Source organism: Dipodomys merriami, unplaced genomic scaffold, assembly GCF_024711535.1.
Source record: "Dipodomys merriami isolate MVZ:Mamm:240054 unplaced genomic scaffold, mDipMer1.0.p SCAF_8, whole genome shotgun sequence".
Taxonomy (NCBI): Eukaryota; Metazoa; Chordata; class Mammalia; order Rodentia; family Heteromyidae; genus Dipodomys; species Dipodomys merriami.
In genome coordinates, this window is record NW_027206401.1 from 32,724,805 (window position 1) to 32,746,048 (window position 21,244).

General features: G+C 37.5%; 1 protein-coding gene and 1 pseudogene across 1 annotated transcript in view; one reads left to right on the forward strand and one right to left on the reverse strand.

Moving 5' to 3' along the window:
- The window catches only part of Afg1l (AFG1 like ATPase), a 169,461-nt gene that overhangs the window by 53,502 nt on the left and 94,715 nt on the right, over nucleotides 1-21,244 (reverse strand). The window contains exon 8 of the mRNA XM_070010860.1: nucleotides 8,781-8,863. Coding sequence (XP_069866961.1) covers nucleotides 8,781-8,863 — 83 coding nt within the window. The remainder of the gene's footprint in view (nucleotides 1-8,780; nucleotides 8,864-21,244) is intronic.
- Nucleotides 3,589-3,987, forward strand: LOC138819032 (small ribosomal subunit protein uS8-like; annotated as a pseudogene).

Here is a 21,244-nt window from a genome sequence, read left to right on the forward strand (position 1 = left end):
GATGAAGATTGTAATACACAGTAAAAACTTCAAGAGTTGATAATACAAACATCGGATATTTCCAGATCTAAGATGCAAAATTAGAACAGTGTTCAAAGCAAAATAATGGTGTCATTGGCCACATACACACACTAGATACTTACTTCTTAAAACTTTAGTATGTAATATACTACAAATGATGACAACAAAATAAACAAAAGTTAGTGACAAATATTGACCTCTCCAAGAGAAATGGACAAATGATTACTTTTTTTGTTGTTGAAGTCAAAGGCAAACCTGTGTGTTTAAGTTTGTAGGGGAGTGCTAGAAGTAATTTTTAAAAAGCGCCAATCATTATAGTTCATTCCAGTTCAAAACATGCTAAACTTAAAGAACTGATAAAGTCAAATGTCTTGATAAAGATCAATGTAGAGGGAGAGTATGTGAAAGAGTACATGGTAGCTGTTGTGGACTTATTATCACCAAACAAAGTACAGTTTTTCTAGGTATTAGTCTTAAAGAATGCCCTCAGACTGGATTAATAATGTAATACAGGTATTTTTTTAACTGAAGGATTATGTATGATATTTTCAATTTTTCTCTCTGGCTTGTGATGAACAGACATAACAAATACTGCCTAACTAGCTGTTTTGGTCCATAGAATAACTGCAGACTTTGACACAGGAGAGGATCTGCTGTCACTGGGAGCCATTCATGGCATTACAAGAATTGAGGAGTTGTTGAAGAGACTTGCTTTATCAATGAGAAATCCTGAGCTAACATTTTAAAAGTTAAGTGGTCTTACTACAGCTATGGTTGGCTCTGAAAACGGATTAATTGCATTTGTTAAGAAAGAACTGAATCATCTCAGTTTTGAGCCAAGTGATTTAATTATATGCCAACGGATTATGCAACAAGAAAGACTCTGTGCACAGTTGTTACAGTTCAAACCAACAGTAATGTCATACATAAATTTTACAAAAAGCAGAGGGTCTAACAGCCACCAGTTTAAGGAGTTACTAAATGATCTTGACTCTGAATAGTGATCTTGTTTATCACTATAAAATATGACTGAGTTTTGGAATCATGCTCCCCAAGTTTTATGAACTACAGGATGATGTCAGGGAGTTCATGGATATGAAGGGAAAACCTGTCAGGAAACTCAATGTCAAATAGCTGTATGATCTACCATTTATAGCGGACATTACCAAGTACCTCTCAGGACTAAACAACAACCTACAGAGCCCCAATCAGCATCTCCCCTTCTTGCTTTTAAATAATTTGAAGCTAAATTAAGACTGTGACAAAGTGCAATTCAAAAGGAATCAAATGGTATATTTCCTCACTCTGGAAAGACAAAAGATTTCTATGACACAAAAATATGCTGGTGAATGTGTGAATCTAACTAAAGCTTTTAATGAAAAGATTCAAGGATATGAAAAGTAAGCAAATGGAATTGAATGTATTTGCTATACCAGTCAATCAGTAACCAGCTGACATGCCTGATAACCTACAACACGAGATCATTCAGCTACAAGGCAATGAGCTGAAAGCTAGGTACAACAGCCTCCTATGACTTGCATTCTACAAACATCACATTTCCCACTTGAGGAGACATGCTGAGAAATAAGCACCTGTGTTCAGAACAACTTACTGTTACTACGAGCAGTTCTTTTCAAATTTACCATTGTAAAGAACTGACTGTTCCAGACTGCCTGACACAAACCTGGAAAAGCAGTTCTTAGTAGCAACTTCATCAGTACAAACTAACATTAAACCCAACAGATGCAGTTCCTCCCATCACACTGGGGATGAATTAATTAAATATTTGAGCAAATTATAGCAGGCTAATCCTTAAATTGATAATTTTATATTGTCCTTGATTGATATTATACATATCCAAATGGCCATTGGTAGATGAAAGATCCCACCCTTGCTTTATGAATTGAGACCTACTAAAATGAAATTAGGTTACTGGGGGCATGCCCTTGAATAAAATATTGCAACCGTTCCTCCCTCCTTTGTCTTTTCTTTCCAACTTTACTCCTCTCCTGTCCTGATGTTCAGTCTTGATACAGGCCCCAAAGCAATGGAGCCAGCTGACCATGGACTATAAAACCTCTGGAACAGGAGCCAAAATAAGCCTTTTCTCCTTTTTAAAATTTTTTGCCAGTCCTGGGGCTTAAACTCGGGGCCTGGGCACTGTCCCTGAGTCTCCTTTTGCTCAAGGCTAGTGCTCTACCACTTCAGGCACAGCTCCACTTCCAGCTTTTTCTGAGTAGTTTATTAGAGATTAAGAGTTTCAAAGACTTTCCTGCCCAGGCTGGTTTTAAACTATAATCCTGAGATCTCAGCCTCCTCAGTAGTTAGGATTAAAGGCATGAGCCACTACTGCCCAGCTCTTTTTCTCCTTTTAAAATAAACATTTTCTCAGTTATTCTGTCACAGTGATGGAAAGTTGACTAACATGACAGCCTACTGATAATAATCCTAGGAATGCAGGACTGATTTAAACATCAGAAATTCAGCTTAGAGAAAATACCATATCAATAGAACAATGGACAAAAATCACAGTTATCTTAACAGTAACAGAAAATGTATTTCACAAAATCTAATAGCCTTTCATGATAAAAAATAAATTCAAATCAAAATGCTCTTAGGTTTATAATGATCATCTGTGAAAAATCCAGAGATAATATCATAATTTATGGTGAAAAACGAAAGTCTTTCTGCAAAGATCAGAAGCAAGATAAAGGCATTTACTTTCATCACTTCTATTCAACATTGTGCTGGTTCTTGGCAGAGAATGTAGTTTTCAGAGGAACACAAATCAAAATTACAATGAGAAACCATTTTATACTCACTAGGATGGTGTTTAGGTTGAATTATATCTTCCTAAAAAGATACTTTGAAGTCATATACCTTCCCCTGCCCCAGCCCCAGTACCTCACGTATAATTAATTTTACAATCACTAAGAGGATGTTTAGGTTAAATTGTATCTTCCTAAAAGATACTTAAAAGTCTTAACACACACCCCTTCCCAGTACCTCAATTACATTGCAAATGCAATTAGTTAAGTGATTGGGCCCTTAATTCAAAATGACTGACTTCTTATAAAAATAGGAGAGAGCTGGGGCTGGGAAGGTGGCTCAGTGGTGAGTTGCTTGCTTTGCATGCATGAGGCCTTGGATTTGATTCCTCATCACCACATAAGCAGAACAAGCCAGAAGTGGCGCTGTGGCTCAAGTGGTAGAGCACTACCTTTCAGGTGAAGAGCTTAAGGACAGTGCCCAGGTCCAGAGTTCAGGTCCCACAACCAGCCAAAAAAAAAAAAAAAAATAGGAGAGAAATGGTTATAAGAAGTAACCATTTGATGTCAGACATAGAAATTAAAGAACATTATCTACCACCCAAGGAAAACAAAGGAATAATGGCAACTGAACAGAAGTAGAAGAGAAGGATGGACCTCTCACAGTTTCAGAAGGGAGTGTGGAGCCTTGCCAATACCTTGACTACAGACATGGGGCCTACAAAACTGTGAACAGATGTTGTTTTAAGCCATCTTGTTGTGCTATAAAAACCCTAGGAACTCTTTCACCACTTTTCTGTGCCGCCATCATGGTGCGCATGAACGTCCTGGCTGATGCCCTCAAGAGCATCAACAATGCTGAGAAGAGAGGCAAACCACCAGGTGCTCATCAGGCCGTGCTCTAAAGTCATCGTCAGGTTTCTCACTGTGATGATGAAGCATGGCTACATTGGCCAGTTTGAAATCACTGATGATCACAGAGCTGGGAAAATTGTTGTGAACCTCACAGTAGGTTAAACAAGTGTGGAGTAATCAGCCCCAGGTTTGATGTGCAGCTCAAAGACTTTGAAAAATAGCAGAATAATCTGCTCTCAACCCGTCAGTTTGGCTTCATCGTTCTGACCACCACAGCATCATGGACCACGAAGAAGCAAGATGGAAACACACAGGAGGGAAAATCCTGAGATTCTTTTTCTAGGCATTAACACATGCATATAAATAAAATGCCTCAGTGGGAAAAAAAAACAAACAAACAAACCTAGGAAACTCATACAAATGCTATCATCAAAAACAAAACAAAACCTAAAGCCTAGCTCCTATGGCTTATGCCTATATATAATCCTAGCTACTCAGGAGGCTGAGATCTGAGGATCATGATTCAGAGCCAGCCCCAGCAAGAAAGTCCACGAGAATGTTATCTCCAAATAACCACTAAAAAAGCTGGCACTGGAGGTGTGGTTCAAGTGGTGGTGTGCTAGACTTTAGCAAAAAGCTCAGGGTCAAGTAAGTGTCTAGGCCCTGAGTTCACGCCATAGAGCCAGCAAAATAAAACCGGAAAAACTAAAACCATTAAACAGATAATATACATTGTCATAGATGTGGATTAGTGGACAGGTAAAATGGTATAGCTGCTTTGGAAAAAAGTCTATCAGTACCCTAAAAGGCTAAACATATAATTATTTATTTTTGGCCAGTGCTGGGGCTTGAACTCAGGGCCTGGGCACTGTCTCTGAGCTTCTTTTGCTCAAATCTAGTGCTCTACCACTCGAGCCACAGCAACACTTCCGTCCTTTTCTGTGTATGTGGTGCTGAGGAATTGAACCCAGGGCTTCATGCCTGCTAGGCAAGCACTCTACCACTAAACTACACTCCCAGTCCTAACCGAATTCTTACATGACCTGCATGCTACTTCAAGATGTAGAAAATAAATTAATTATAAGTCGATACCAAAAAAAAAAAAAACACCAAACTTGTACAAAATGTTAATAGCAGCACTATTCGCAATAGTCAAAAAAGCAGAAATACATTAAATGTCCATCAGCTGATGAATGCATAAATAGAAGATATATATCTATTCAACAAAACATTATTCAGTAATTAAAATGCTGACACAGCAGGGCACTGGTGGCTCACGCCTGTAATCCTAGCTACTCAGGAAAGCTGAGATCTGAGGATTGGAGTTCAAAGCTAGCCTGGGCAGGAAAGTCCATGAAACTTTTATCTCCAATAAACTACTCCAAAAAAAAAGCCAGAAGTGGTGCTGTGGCTCAAGTGGTAGAGTGTTTCCCTCCAGTGAAAGAAGCTCAGGGACAGCTCCCAGGGCCAGAGTTCAAGCTCCAAGATCTGCCCCCCCCCCAAAAAAAAGGTGCTGATACATGTTATCATGCAGATGAACTTGAAAACAAAAGGCAATCACTAAGGACCACATTTTATATTATCACATTTATATGAAATATCATTACACATAAATATGTAAAGATTGAAAATAGATTGGTTTCTTTGACTGGCAAGGTAGAGGAGTAGATTTGGATGGGAAAGGATAGAGGTGATATCTAAAGAATGCAGGAAGTATTTCTTTTTAGGGTGGTAAAATGTTCTAAAGTGCTAATGATTACATAATTCTGTCAGTATATGAAAAAATTACACTTTCAAATATGTAAATCATTTAGCATATAAATTGCTTCACGTCTCTCTTTCTGTGGATGTGTCTGTCTGTCCGTCCGTCTGTCTGTCCATCCGTCTGTCTGTCTCTCCGTCCATCCGTCCATCCGTCCGTCCGTCCATCTGTCTGCCTGTCTCTCCATCCGTCTGCCTGTCTCTCCGTCCGTCTGTCTGTCTGTCTGTCTGTCTGTCTGTCTGTACCAGTAGTAAAACTCAGGGCCTGGGCACTGTCCCTTAATTTTCAACAAAAGCCGATGCTTTGCCACCTGAGCCACAGCTCTACTTTAGTTTTTTGCTGGTTAACTAGAGATAAGAGTGTCACGGACCTTTCCTACCCCATCTAACTTCAAACCACAATCCCTTGATCTCAGCCTCCAGAGTAGCTAGGATTACAGGTGTGAAGCTACCAGTGCCCAGCTCTAAATATTTCTATACAAGTAAGAACCATAATCATGCACAGGATCTCTGAGGTAGTGCTTGACGTGCTAGCATTTCATTTTTCTTTTCAGACAATTAGGCTGGAGCCCAAATTCACTGGAGTCAAATTGAGAAGGGGTAAACTGGACTTGAATATTCAGGAACCAATTCCAGGTGTTTGGTCAGAGATTTTTTTTTTTATTGTAAAGATACTATACAGAGGGTTACAGTTATGGCCAGAGATTATTAAGACAAACAGATATATTAACTGGGCTATATATGATACACCACATTGAAATCTGTTCTAAACAGAAAAGTAGTAATTTTTCCTATGAGAAGAAGGCAAGAAGAAAATTAAATCAGAAATGTTCACATGATCTAAGGAAATTTTCTTTTACTCTATTGTGAAAGTTCTACTTTAAGTGCTCATGTAAAACAAGATGTACAATCTTAGAATTCCCATCTTGGTATCTATTATTTTCTTACTTCTGAGATGACTTTAATTTCTAAGTCTCTTCAGGGATACACATCTGCCTAATTCTACTGAGGTATGCCCAAAGCTCTCTAATCTTAGTTATGACTATGGTCAAGCCCTTTTGAAGAAACAAATGTGTCTTTCTTGAGGAGTAAATGAATATATATATATATACATATATACACATATATACTATTTTATCAGCATAAAATAAGAGTAAATGAATATATATACTTTTTATTAGAATATATTTGTTGTCTAAGAAATTGTTTCATTGTGATATTTCCACAAAAGTGTACATATATATATATATAGTACATATACATAAATACATACATATCCAGGTGACCTCTCACACGTCGTGAAAGTTATGTTCCAGAGATCCCCATGATAGATGAAAATCTGCAAAGTAGCAGTGTTAGTTGTCCCTCACTATATAGTTGTTCACTTATTGCTACTTTGTGGATTTTCACTTATCACAGGGGCCTCTGGAACATAATTCCTGCAATAGGTGAGGGATCACTATTTATGTATTCTGCAATAAGTGACGCAGCAAGGGATAATTGTGTGTATGTATATATACATATATATGTGTGTATGTATATGTGTATATATATGTATACATATATGTATATGTATGTGTGTGTATATATATATATGGGCTAAGAATGTGCCTGGGCACTGTTCCTGAGTTTCTTTTTTGCTCAAGGCTATATCACTCTACTACTTGAGCCATAGCACCACTTCTAGCTTTTTCGGTTTATGTGGTACTGAGGAATTAAAACCAGGACCTCATGCATGCTAGGCAAGCAATCTATTAGTAAACCACTTTCCCAGCCCTAAAATAGAAAAAAAAAAAAAAAAAAAAAAGAAAGAGATTCCAAGAGTTTCAAGGTGAACTTTGTTGGTTACAGTTTACTGGATTCTGAAATGTTTGAAAAGAATTTGTTTTCCTCCCATGTATGTTTTAAGAATGAAACTGAATTTCATTGTGTCAAAACCATCTTACGTTAACCTGGAAGAGCAATAATCAGTATGGTCAGTCAGAGAGAGAAAATGGCTATGTTCCATGCTCCAAGCAAAAGCGGCTTTTTCGTCTCCGGGAAATTCCACTGAGACTCTCTCAGCATCATGAAATAGATTTCTTGAGTTAGGACCATAATAAATTGTGTTAAGACCTCCTCATTAGGAAAATATCTTAACTCTTCCATGTAAGAATATATTTTGTAGAGAAACAGGGAGCAAGAATTAACTCTTCTGAGAACGGAATAAAGGGAATAATAATTCATTTCTAAGTACCAATCACCTGGAATAGCAAGAAACAGGTAGAAAGAATCAAGGAAATATTGTGAATACCAGAAAAAGAAACCAAAAACCACCAAGATAAAAGATACAAAGAAGAAAAAGTCCAAGTGAAAGCAAAAAATAGGGCTGTAAGAATTTTTTTCAATTATAAAGTACTTTAAAGACAAAGTACTTAAGCGTAGATGAAGAACTTTCTATAATAATCATCTGAAACTGAATAATAAACTGAAATCGTCCCTTTAGTACTCTGTAAAGTATGCAATTTTAATTATGTGATTTTTCTAGCTAATTTCTGCTTGAAAAACAGTAAGTACTTCTGCTTACAAGGTGCAGAGAGAAGAACTTTCCTCAACCTCTCATAAGCACGTTGTCATCAAAATTTAAATTACTAGAAACATGCCTTTTAGTTCAATTACAATTAGTCCTTATATATATTTACTGAGAACCCACTATGCACCAAATACTGTTGGCACATACTAAACAACAGTGTGCATTTGGAAAGCACTTTTTCCTTTCAGGTTTTCACAAGTGACATTCTCAAACAAACTAGTTTCTTGGTATTAACTGTACATGCTGAATACATCTATTATTATAAATTGCTTCTACTCAGGAGTATCATATTTTTTAAAGACTTAAAAATACACCCAGTTGCATTTGCCCATGGAACATATTTTGTATCAATTTTGTATGGAAGTCAGTCAACAATGATAAATACAAACAGACTGTCTTACAAAATAAGACAATAATTTTGGGAGAATATAAATGATACACTTGTCATAAAATGTCCACAAATAATTAATTACTTTAGCATGTTAAATATAATCTCTTTATATCACAGTCTCTTCTTAGAGGATCTCATTACTTTCTAACCATCTGTCATCACTCCTCCCCTCAAAACTAATTAAGATTTCACCCAATCACACTTTATAAATGATGCAAATATGAATGTAAAATCTCAGTGTAAAGAATAGCATTTTGGTAAAAATAACATTTGGTTAAAAATCATGAGATTTTTTTTTCAAAACTAGTCTTAATTAACATGTTTATTTTCCTCATCTTGTCCTGATAAATTACTAGATTTTTAGACTTGGAAAAATTAAAAACACACTCACAAAAAATGAAACAAAACTTACAGGTAGTAGAGTTTTCCTGCAGCAGGGAGTACTCTTTTCCGATAATCTATCCCAGAATCAAGTGGGACTGTATTACAATATTCCTACAATCCAAACATACAAAATATGTTTTTTAAAAACTACAAGTTCAGAAGTATAAGCTTTTGCTATAGTATATGTATTTATTCAGATAAAACAATAGAATTCATACAAGATTCACAAAATTAAAGGTGAAGTAGTAAACATATAAGAAGTAATACACTATCAAATACAGCTTTCAAAAGTTAAGATCTGTACCATGCTTTCTTAAAACATTGCCAAACAGTAGTGTCAGAAAATTTTTCCAAGTAACTGCATGTGAGTTTTTATTTTATATTTAACATAGCCCAATTCCCATTACTCTGGAATAAAAGGTTGGGAACTACCAACAAGAATAATAACTCTCAAGTCTTAAGCAACACAGTGAAAGAGAAGCAGCCTAAGAGAGTTAGGCCAGAACCATATAAAGTGATGGTATAGGTAGAACACTCCTAAACAGCTACCACTATCCTTGTCCTTTAGTTCTTGTCCCAGTCATCATGCTTTTATTGTCTTATCCTGCCGTGGATGCAGTCATTCTGTGTCACAAATATCCTTTTCTTCACCAATTCTTCCTTTTCATACTCTAGGATGCATATATGCACACAAATACTCCACACACCCCAAAACTCTACTGCAAAAACAAACTTTGCTATGCCTACTTTGATCAGCTGGAGTAAATACACATACATACAGACTCATTCTAGTAGAACTGGTGACCAGGTATTTTTAAATAAGTCAAGGAATATTTACAGGATAACCTTTTAGTTTGCATTCAAAGTGAAAATTACTTTATGAAACTCATGAGGGAAAATTATATGTTAATAACTTTACTACTTATATTAATGAAAACCTGCATTTTTCAAATCATCAAAGCTAAGCCAATCATACCAGACAGTTTCCCAAAGATAGCTGCAATAATCTCTCCATCCCAGGTTCTTCTTACAATGTGACATTGATATTTCAACCCAAAAGAAGTGGGGTCTATGTGTTTCCCCTGGAGTTTTGTGACTCAAGACTGGTAGAAATGATGCTATGCAATAATATCCTACATGACATTTGAAGCACCTTCTTATTTATTGGCTGGAATACTTCTTCTGAAACCCTAAGGGGCCAGGTAAGTATATAAATGCCTGCACGCCACTATTCCAAGAAAAAAGCCTAAGCTTATATACCTAAACAAGAGCCTTGGAGAGGCCTGGAAAGCAGAAAAAGGTGTTGACCAGTAAGCTGTTCTAGCATAGCCACTACAGTACTAAGAAAACTAGAACTGTCAGTTGAGTCCTTCTCAAATTCCTGACCCATGGAAACAGGAGAAATATTAAAGGCATACTGTTTTAAGCCTGTAAATGTTGTGGCCATTTACTATGCAGCAGTAAATCATGTGAACAGTAACATCTGGCACACTTGAGAAATAGTGATGTTCTCAGTCCCTCAAATTGTCTTCTGGGTTGTACTGTGAGGACAGAGGACTCCTTATTATCCGTACCCCAGGCAGAAGGCCACACTCAGTGGCAGTGAGAATCCATTTTCCCTTTTCCCATGCTGCAGCTGCTAAGGGCTCCAAAGAGTGAAAATGAAGAGGGTGACCAAGTAACTCCTGGGATTGAGGGGTTTCCCTGAAACAGATAGTTTTCTCAAAACACGGAACTTTCAGTGCTAATACAAGGACAGTCCTGGGCAATCTTGGATAGTAGTAACCCAAAGAACAAAGAGCAAAGAGCAAAAACGCAGAAAACTGGGTTGGAAGATTGGTGTAGTATAGCATTATGATATACACAACAGCAATCTACTTAATATAAAATAGTCCCCAAGAAGATGGATCTGTAGAGATACTACAAGGCCTAGGAGTATAGCCCTGTGGTGAACTGCTTGTCTAGCATGTGCCAGTACCACTGCAAAGCAAAATAAAACAAAATACCACCACCAACAATAAAACAACTTTTAGAGGATGTAGTAGGACACATCTATAATCCCAATATTCAGGAAGCTAAGGCAGGAGTATCTCAAATTTGAGCATAGCCTGGGGTTCCCAGTGAGATCCTGTCTGAAAAAGAAAGAAAAATCCCTTATACGGTTTGGCCTAAACAGCCAGTTGCTGCCTTCATAGACACCTCTGTCTCAGCACTTGCAGGTGCTTACAATCACGCTAGGCCTCACTTTCAGGACCCAAGCTAATATCCCATTAAACCATCCTACCAGAAAGGAATGCAGAATCACCCAAATACTGCTTGCTTCAGATTACCTATCTGTGTTTGTTTTTTGTTGTGTTTTTTTTAAAAAAGAGCATTCCCATATAACCTTCTTTTCAGCTTTGAGTAATATAGAAGACCTTAGAAAAAAGATATGCCTTCCTTCTTGTCCTCTCCTGTAATAGTGAAGACTCAGTCACCAATTCAAAAAAAAAAGAAAATACACGTGTTTACGGAGCACGTCTCACTCCATATCTCTTACCACACTCCTGTGTGGTAAGCAGGGGCTAATTATTCATATGCTATCTACTGCAGACAATACAACACCACACAGCATTCATAGAAATGTATCTGCCTAGGTTTTCTATTTCTTTTAAACTACAATTTATCTTATATGACCCAATATTCCTAATTTAGTCCTAATTTCTTCTCATTTTTTGCTGTTAAAAATAAGGCTAATGGAAGTTATACAAGCTTCAATTTCTCTTTCTGGGTAACTAACTTCTCAAACATGAAAGTGATTAAGCCCTACCAAATGATTGCATTTGTACACTCACTAATCACCACTGTGGAATACCTAATCAGCAGCAAAAGAACTATAACCAAAACCCTTAGATGTGAGTTCTTAATTGTCAGAAAAATACTAACACCCAATTTATATTTTTAAAGAAAAATAAACCTGATTTTTTTCTATTCACTCACTCTAGAGTCTTCAGAGTACTTTGGGAAAGGGTGGAACAGAATGAAAGCTATGTTGTTTCTAAGTTGACAATCTAAAAGGCACAGTTCTAAGCAGTTTCCTAATTTTCAGATATATTTACAAGGCCTGTGACCTCTTATCACCACCCAATTCTAATGCATAACGCGATTATATTAATCAGCCAGCCAATGAAATAGTTTATATATTTATTTATTGAAAATGGTTTATATATTTTTTATACAAAGGGCAAATACAATTATATAAACTAAAATTGCAATTAGGATATTTAGGGGAGAAAATGAGAAAGGCTCACATACTCATGAATCAGAAGCCTTTGACTTTGGAAAGAAAAATGTATGACTGAAAGAACAATTTAAAATGTTATTAAATCCATTGTATGTATTTTTAGCAGTCCTGAATAATAGCATTAGGAAACATAACCACCTCACAAATGACTTTGTATAGCTTTTACCCCATTCCCAGTTTGAACAAAAGATGTAGTGGAGAAGATCCTTTAAAATCACAACATATTAGCCTCTGAACCAAAGACTTAATAAGAGGAATATTTCCCTAACTTAAATCTATTTTATTTTAAAATAATATTGCTAAGCTGAGTGCAGTGGCTCAAGCCTGTAATCCTAGCTATTCAGGAGGCTGAGATCTGAAGATCAAAGTTCAAAGCCAGCCTTGCCAGGCAAGTCCATGAGATTCTTTTTTGTTGTTGAAGGAGGTCGTGGGACTTGAACTCTGGGCCTGGGCGCTGTCCCTGAGCTCTTCAACTCAAGGTGGGTGCTCTACCACTTGAGCCACAATGCCATTTCTTCCATGAGATTCTTATCTCCAATTAACGACCAAAAAGCCAGAAGTGTGGCTCAAGTAGTAGAGCACTAGCCTTGAGCACAAAAGCTCAGGGACAGCACCAGGCCCTGAGTTCAAGCGCACACACACACACACACACACACACACACACACACACACACACACACACACACACACACACACACACACACACACACACACACACACACACAAATTCTTTGAGAGAAAATAATACAGGAACATGATGCTATTCAGCTCAATCAAGACATAGAAATCATAGGCTGAGCGCCAACCCAGGCAATGTTAACAAAATGCCTCAAAACCAAATAAGATACTGTATCCCCTCATACTACCTTTTGAAGTTTAGAAAATTCAAAATCAGGGGCTGGGAATGTGGCTTAGTGGTAGAGTGCTTGCCTAGCATGCATGAAGCCCTGGGTTCGATTCCTCAGTACAATCTACACAGAAAAAGCTGGAAATGATGCTGTGGCTCAAGTAGCAGAGCACTAACCTTGAGCAAAAGGAGTTCAGGGACAATGCCCAGGCCCTGAGTTCAAGTGGAAAGGGAAGGGAATGGAAAGGAAAGGAAGGGAAAAAGGAAAAGAAAGGAAGGGAAAATTTGAAAACAAAAAAAGGTCAGGCACCAGTAGTTCACACTTGTAATCCTAGCTACTCAGGCAGCTGAGTGAGATCTAGGATCGTAGTTCAAAGCCAGCCTGGGCAGGAAAGTCCAGGAGACTCTTAGCTCTAATTAACCACCAGAAAACCAGAAGTGGCGCTGTGGCTCAAGTAGTAGATTGCTCGCCTTAAGCTGAAAAGCTGAAGGTCAGCACCCAGGCCCAGAGATCAAGCCCCACAACTGACTAAAAAAGGGGCAGGGGAGGGGGGCATAGCTCAAGAGATACAATGCTTTCCTAGCATGTTTAAGGCTTGGGTTCAATCTCCAGCAACACACACACACAAACAAGGACACACACACATACGTACACACACACACATACGTACACACACAAACAGAACATCATTCAGCACCTTTGCAGCTCTTCAAATACCACATTCTCCCTTCCCAAAGGTAGTAAGTTCTTGACCTTACACCATAAAATTTTGCTTGGTTTGGTTGCTTTATATAAATGAATCATACAGTATGCATTCTTTTATGTTGTTCTTTTATGCTGTTCACCGATTGCTCTATCAGATTCTCTGTGTGAATACTCTATAATGTACTGATTCATTCCACCACTGATGGATATATGGGGCTGCTCTTACAAATAAGTCAGACACAACATTCTTGCACAGGTTTTGGTGTACATATGCACATGCTCTTGATGGATATATGCCTAGAAGAGAAACTATTTGACCATAGGGAAAGAATATGCTCAACATTTGTGGGCACTGTATTTTCCAAGGTGGTTGTACCAATCAAAACTTCTACCAGTGCTGTGTCAACATTCCTAAGTGTTAGTGTGCACTGGTCTTGAGAAATACAATTGAAAAATACAATTTTAAATACTGGCTTTGTATCCTTGGAAACTGTTATTAATTTAATTCTTGTGTATAAATTTTTCTCAACCACTGTAAGGTAAGCATTATTATTCTCTCCCTTTTACAGATGAAGAAGAAAACTAGTGCACAGAGAGGTTTAAAAACTTGACCATTATGAAAGAGCTCCAAGTGATAGAGCAAGAATGCAAATGCAGGCTCAAGTGTTGCACTACACCCCACAATATGTGCATCCTGCTTGGATATACAAGAACGGAAATTTTACACGTGATTATTGGCTTGCAGAACTCAGTCAGCCTGCTGGGGGAAAGTACCATGTCTATTGCCCTTTTCTCATGTATTCTCCAAGCAAAGCCTAGCCTTCACCGTTAACTTAGCGAACATATGCTACAATACCCAGATTTGCTCACTTATTTACAATTTAATCCCCTAGAAAAATTATAGAGTCAACTTCTTAAAGACTTTGTCTGGCTGTATTATACTACACATAACAAAACTATATGATTTCATATAATAATGAAGATAGTAAAAACAGCTTTCACATGTTACAAGATAAGGAAGGACTTTGTCTGTTGTTTTACTGTATCCCCAACATCTACCACATTACATGGTAAGAACTCAGTGTATCTTAACCAACCAAAGAAACCATAAACAAACTTGTGTATGCACAAAGCTCAGACACAAACTCAGAAACAAAAGGGAAAACCCAGTATAGTCCCTTTCTCAAACAGCTTCTCCGATAGAATGGAACATTCTTCCAGTTAGATACTGCCAGTTCAAAGGTTGGAAACTGAAAAAGTAGCAGAAATATTCTCATTTGTGAATGAAGATGGAAAAAAAATGTATCATAGCAGGTGTTCAATAGAAATCTCTTTAAGGAAAAGAATGAATGAGATCCGCAGCCTGGAGGAAGAAATTCCAGAATACCATGATCTGAAGACCTACTAATGAGATTAAGACGATTCATCTAACAATAAACTTTTGCAGCAAAGTAATTTGGCAAAATCATTCATTAACTTACAAATTGCAGCAAACAACAGAACTTGTTATGTTTCTGGCTTAGGCAACTATGTGGTTATGTCATCCAAAAAGAACTGGAGGAAGAATTTGGTGACACGCTAGATTTGAGCATTTCAAGAGTTCTCCAAGTACAGAAGTCCAGCATAGATAGTGCATTTGTTCCATAAAAAAGAAAAGAGACAGAGACCATTTCCACATACATAAAATTTACACTCCTCAGCTACCCTGAATGGGCTGATTAAAACTACCACAACTAATTCCAGTAGCCTAGGCAATTGAACAAACTAATTGGTTTAGGTTCAAGTCTCTTGGACTAATGCAGTGGCAGGAAAGATGGCCGACCAGTGGCTCTCAACACTGGCACACATCAGTTTCATCCAGAAACTATTTAGAAAGTTCACTTGAAGCTGGGGAACTGGTTTAGGTGGCAGAATACCTGCCTAGCAAGTGTGAGGGACTAAGGCAAACTCTAGTACAGGAAAGTAGGGAGGAAGGTACATTTTGGGGAAGAAGGCTTGGTTAGGTCATTTCTAGGTTGGGAGTATAGCTCAGTAACGCAACACTTAATCTAGCATGTATGAGGCCTTGGTATGTTAGACCCCCAGCCTGTGTTTTTGTTGTTGTTTTTTTTTTTAAGGCTTAGGTGATTGTGCCAGGTCAGGGTTGAGAACCTCTGTCTAAGCTTAATCAAGCTCCAATTCTGATCAGTTTAATCCAAATTACATAGCTATTCTTCAATAGCACAGGGATGGAATGGATTTGAGGCATATAATTACAATGTCAAACTATAGATGGGAAGAAAAGCCATAGGACCTTTCAAGGTTGGTGTTTATGTTCTGAGAATCACAGAGGTAGAGATTGGTAGCATTGACTTCCTTCTGGTTTATGCTTGCATTAAATGAGATGAAAGGAAACCCATTATTCCTCTGCAATAGGAGTAAAGTACATAAAAGTGCAAGGATTGTCAAGAATTATTTGAAAAATGAAGGAGAAAAGTAGAGGATTAAGGAAACAAAGGACTGATAAAGCTGGAAGGGTCTGATTAAATTAAGAAGACTTGAAACACACACACACACACACACACACACACACACACACACACACACACACACACACACACACACACACACACACACACACACACACACACACACACACACACACACACACACACCCCAGAAGGGCTAGAATATGACCTTGTTTATGACCTCCTAAAATTGGTTCAGGTAAAGATTTCAACATCTCAAACCACATGAGTGTTATAGGTTCAAGAGTTTTCAACTCATATCACACATTGTAAATGAAGTCACATTTTTATCTTTTAACTAAAATGTGCAAACATTCCAATCTGAAATAATGTGTTTCTAAATATGTCACTACAAATATTTTCAAATAATTGGATGCCTATTCACAGAAGGACAAGGCACCACCAGCATCTGATGGAATCCCTGACCAAACTGCAAGTGTGCACTGAAGCCCAACACAAAGCATTGCAGAGTTTCTGCCAGTGTTTGAAACTTGGAGGTAGCTTCTGTCACTTCAGAGATACCAACACTCTCACCATCTATAAAAGGTAAGACAACATATCTAGCTGAAGCAACTTGGTTTAGCTAGCCAGAGTTTTCTTCAAAATGGCAAAAACTTACTTTCTCTTCCCAACTATATTAGGCAGAACAATTTTTACAAAATATTTGGACTCTTAGAAAGTATAGTATTTATTTAAAATATCAGTAAGAAATTATAGAGAACAAAAACCTATACCAACGTTTGCAAGAGCCTGGGGGCCATTAACAGTTCAATTTTCTGATAAGATGATAACCTGGGATTACCTAAGATACTAGTTGCATCTGAAATACCTTTGTGCCAAAATGGTAAGCCAGTAAGATGTGGTAGTCTTGCTCCTATATAGCAATGGTGAGAAGGTAAGTTTTCCCCTCTAAATATCACAGCAGAGTTCAATCTCCATTGTGAGGTATTAAAAAAGTAAAATTGAAACAAAAAAGTAAAAATTTAAACCTATTGTAGTGTTTGGGGGGAAGGGTACTCTAGAAAGTAATTAGAACTAATAAGGTCATCAGGGTAAAACTCCACAATTGAAGATTAGTAGATTTTAAGGACACAAGCACTATCCCAGTAATAAGTCCTTACCTATACAGCTTCCTTTGCTAAGCTTCTGCCTGAAGGATCTGGTTCAACTAGAATTACAATCAGTCACCTCTGCCTGTCCTTAGAAACACAGCCATACTCATCACTTAATGCTAGTGTGTATTATGTTATCAAGAGAAACACTTTTCTCCTTTAGAAACTCAACAGTCATAGATGCTGTTACAAACACAAGATGTGCCCTCAGATAGACCTGTCATCAGAACGATAATAGTTCTTATTGGTGAAAAAAATTAAATAAATAAAAGGAGAGGAAGTGGAGATAGAGAAGAAGAGGAGGGAGGCCAGAATATGTGTGCACATGCTCCTGTTTACTTGCCAAGTGATCCTCTGTACAGTACTGTATGGTTTCAGAATACCAGCAAGAAAGCCATTACCAGGTGAGTCCCACCGATGGACCACATGAACCAAAATAAACTTGTTTTCTTTACAATTTGTAACTAGAAACAGGAAACAAATTTATGCATGTGCCATTCAAATTATTTTGGCAGAAGGGATGGAAAACAAAACAAAAAATCCTAATATTAATATAGTTGTTTCTGTTCATCAAAAAAGTAACAAGCCTTGAGCCAAGAACCATAGAGTTTTTGTGAGATATCATTTAACTCAGAAGATGTCATTCAGGCATTTACTCTAATCATGATTATCTTTATACACTGTCACAGAAGAACAAAAATAACAACTACAATCATTTATTGAGAAATTAATACATTACAACCTATAAAAGTAGGACTATTAGTCCCAATTGTCAATGCAAATAAGCCAAAAGGTTTTAATGAGTCTCAAAAAGATAGTCTTTTTATTTTCCCCTTTGTCTTAGAGTTATTCAGCTTATTCAGAAGAATAGAACAGCTTTGAACTCAGGTGAAAAGCCATTGCTAAAACTTTAGTTCGGGACTGGAGGTGTGGCTCAAGTGGTAGAGCACAAGCCAAGAAAGGAAGGTGAACTTGACTACATGAGACTCTGCATTCAAACCTCATTACAGCCAAAAGAAAACTAGTTTTTATTCTTTTCAAGGATTTTTCTACCCATATTTATACATGTCTGTATATGTGCTCACACACATAGTTTTAGTTGGTTGTAAATTAATGGAGGAGTAGGTATGGCATAATCTGAGTTATGTTTTTAACCCCTGGAGATATCCTAGCAATCTTTTTATATAAGCTGTATTTCAATGACATTCTTCTAGATAGCTGCCTTACATGTGACAATATGTCTACACTATTCTGTTAAAACTAATTTTTTGTATGTTTAACTTTATTCTAGATTTTTGTTTATCAAATAATACTGCAAAAATATTTTCAGAAATGCATTTTATTGCATATGAGTTAATATATCTATTAGATGTCTAGAAATGGAATTTCTAGGTCAAGGGCTTGCAATTAAACTTCAGCAGATTTTTGTCAGATTGTACTTTCTATGCACATTGGGTAACACTGGAAATTAAATTGGGGCCTGGGTGCTGCGGCATATACCTGTAATACTAGCTACTTGGGAGGCTGAGACTGGAAGAATTACAGTTCAGGACTAGCCCTGCAGAAAAGCTTGTGAGACCTAGTCTCACCTAAGAGCAAAACCCAGTGACTTAAACCAGTTATTCTAGTTATATGGAAAGCCCAAAATAAGAAAGTAGGACTCTGTCTCAAAAATAACTAGTACAAAAAAGGGCTGGTGGCATGGATCAGCAGTAGAGTGTTTGCCTAGCAAGCATGAAGCCATGAGTTCAAACTCTAGTATCTCAAAAAAAAAAAAAAAGTTAAATTTTGAAAGTAAATTTTCAAGGGAAAAAATATATATGTATGGGGAAGGAGAGATACCAGTCGTGGGGCTTGAACTCGGGGGGCCTAGGCATTGTTCCTGAGCTTTTTTTGTTCAAAGCATGAACTCTATTTGAGCCACAGCTCCACTAGAGTTCTACCATTTGAGCCAGAGCTCCTACTTCTGGCTTTTTTTTTGATAGTTAATTGGACATACCAGTCTTAGAGGCTTTCCTGCCTGTGCTGGCTTCAAACCACAATCCTCAGATCTCAATCAGTACCAAGGTCATTGATCTAGTACATTTAAAGAAGTCCTATTAATCCTTCTACATCACAGTAAAGTATGCAAGTAAATGATAATAAATCATATGTAATTAAGGTATGAAGCCTTGGGATTTTACTGGATTCTGCTTATAAATATCAAGTGAGCACTTGGCTATTATAAAATTTTATTTACAAAACATGGCAGAAGGGGCTGGGAAGGTGGCTCAGTGGTAGAGTATTTGCCTTGCTTGCATGAGGCCCTGTGTTCGATTCCTCAGCACCACATAAGCAGAAAAAAAAAAGCTGGAAGTGGCGCTGTGGTTCAAGTGGTAGAGTGCTAGCCTTGAGCTGAAGAGCTAAGGGACAGCGCCCAGGCCCTGAGTTCAGACCCTATGACCGGACACCCCCCCCCCAAAAAAAAAAACATGGCAGAAGTTTTAAAGTCTTATTCCATGCCTTATTCAGAATCTAGGAGTCACCTAATTGTTCAGAGCATAAAGAAGGAAGTAGAAATGAGAGGAAGTGGGGGGTGGAAGAAAAGGAGAGAGGGAAGAGCAGTAGAGAGGGAGCTTTCAATATTTAATACACAAGCCAGGTGCCAGTAGCTCAGGCCTTTTCCTAGCTACTTTGGAGGCTGAGATTTGATGACTGTAGTTTAAAGCCAGCCCAGACAGAAAAGTCCATGAGACTCTTACCTCTATTAACCACCAAAAAGCTGGAAGTGGAGCTGTAGCTCAAGAACTAGAGTGCTAGCCTTGAGAAAAAAAAAAAAATCTCAGGGACACAGCTCAAGCCCTGAGTTCAAGTCCAGGACTGGAACATATACATATACAAAAAAAAAAAAAAAAAAAAACGAACATTAGTATACACACTCAATGTGATGTTTAGACTTTTTATCAAGGAATCTATTTACTGGTCTCTCATAAGATTTTATATAAAGAAAAATCCTAGAGACCTTGCATTGTCCCCAAATAGTGATGCTTAGAAAAAGCTGATGGCTATATCATAGCAATCAGACTATTAGGGCTGGGAAGCTGGCTCAGTAGTAGAGTGCTTCCCTTGCATGCAAGCATTCCTCAGCACCACATAAGCAGAAATAGCTAGAAGTGGCACTATGGCTCAAGTGGTAGAGCACTAGCCTTGAGCTGAAGAGCTGAGGGACAGCGCCCAGGCCCAGAATTCAGGCCCCACAACTGGCAAAAAAAAAAAAAAGAAAGAAAGAAAGAAAAAAAAGAAATCACACTATTATATATTTCCAGCTGTCATAACAGAATTTTAAGTAATATTCCATTCTTCATCCATTATTTACTTTACCCAAGAAAAAACAGAATTCCCATTTATGAGAGAAGAAAAAAATAAAAATATAAGAGACATAGGACATGCTGGAAATAAGTTGATGCACATACCTTTTGAAAATCTTTTTTAAAACTATCCTTCCAAACATACAACTGTATCTCCAGTAAGCTTTCATTTTTCTCCCACAAGAAGAAACTGTACAACACATCTCCAGGCTAATAGGTACTTCCCACTACATATGCAGTTTTGGAGATTTACTCTGTTAATGTCAAATAATCTACCTACAAGATTTTTCCTTCTGTAAGAATAACCATGGGTAAGAAATAATGTTTCTACTGCAAATACACACACACACACACACACACACACACACACACACACACACACACACACACACACACACACACACACAATTTACTTACATATACAAAACAGTACTATAAATACACAAACCCCCAAGCACATAGTTCAGTTACACTATAATCACACTTGGAAATAAACTAAAAAAGAAACTATAAAAACTAAATGCTATTAAAATACTTAGCCTAAACAAAATTTCAATGCCAGGCACCATTGGCTCATGCCTATAACCCGAAGATTATAATGATGGTTCTGGGTCAGCATTCAGACTCAAGAGTTCAAGACCCAGAACCATCATTTAAAAAAAAAAAAAAAGACCTCTGTTCATTTTCAAA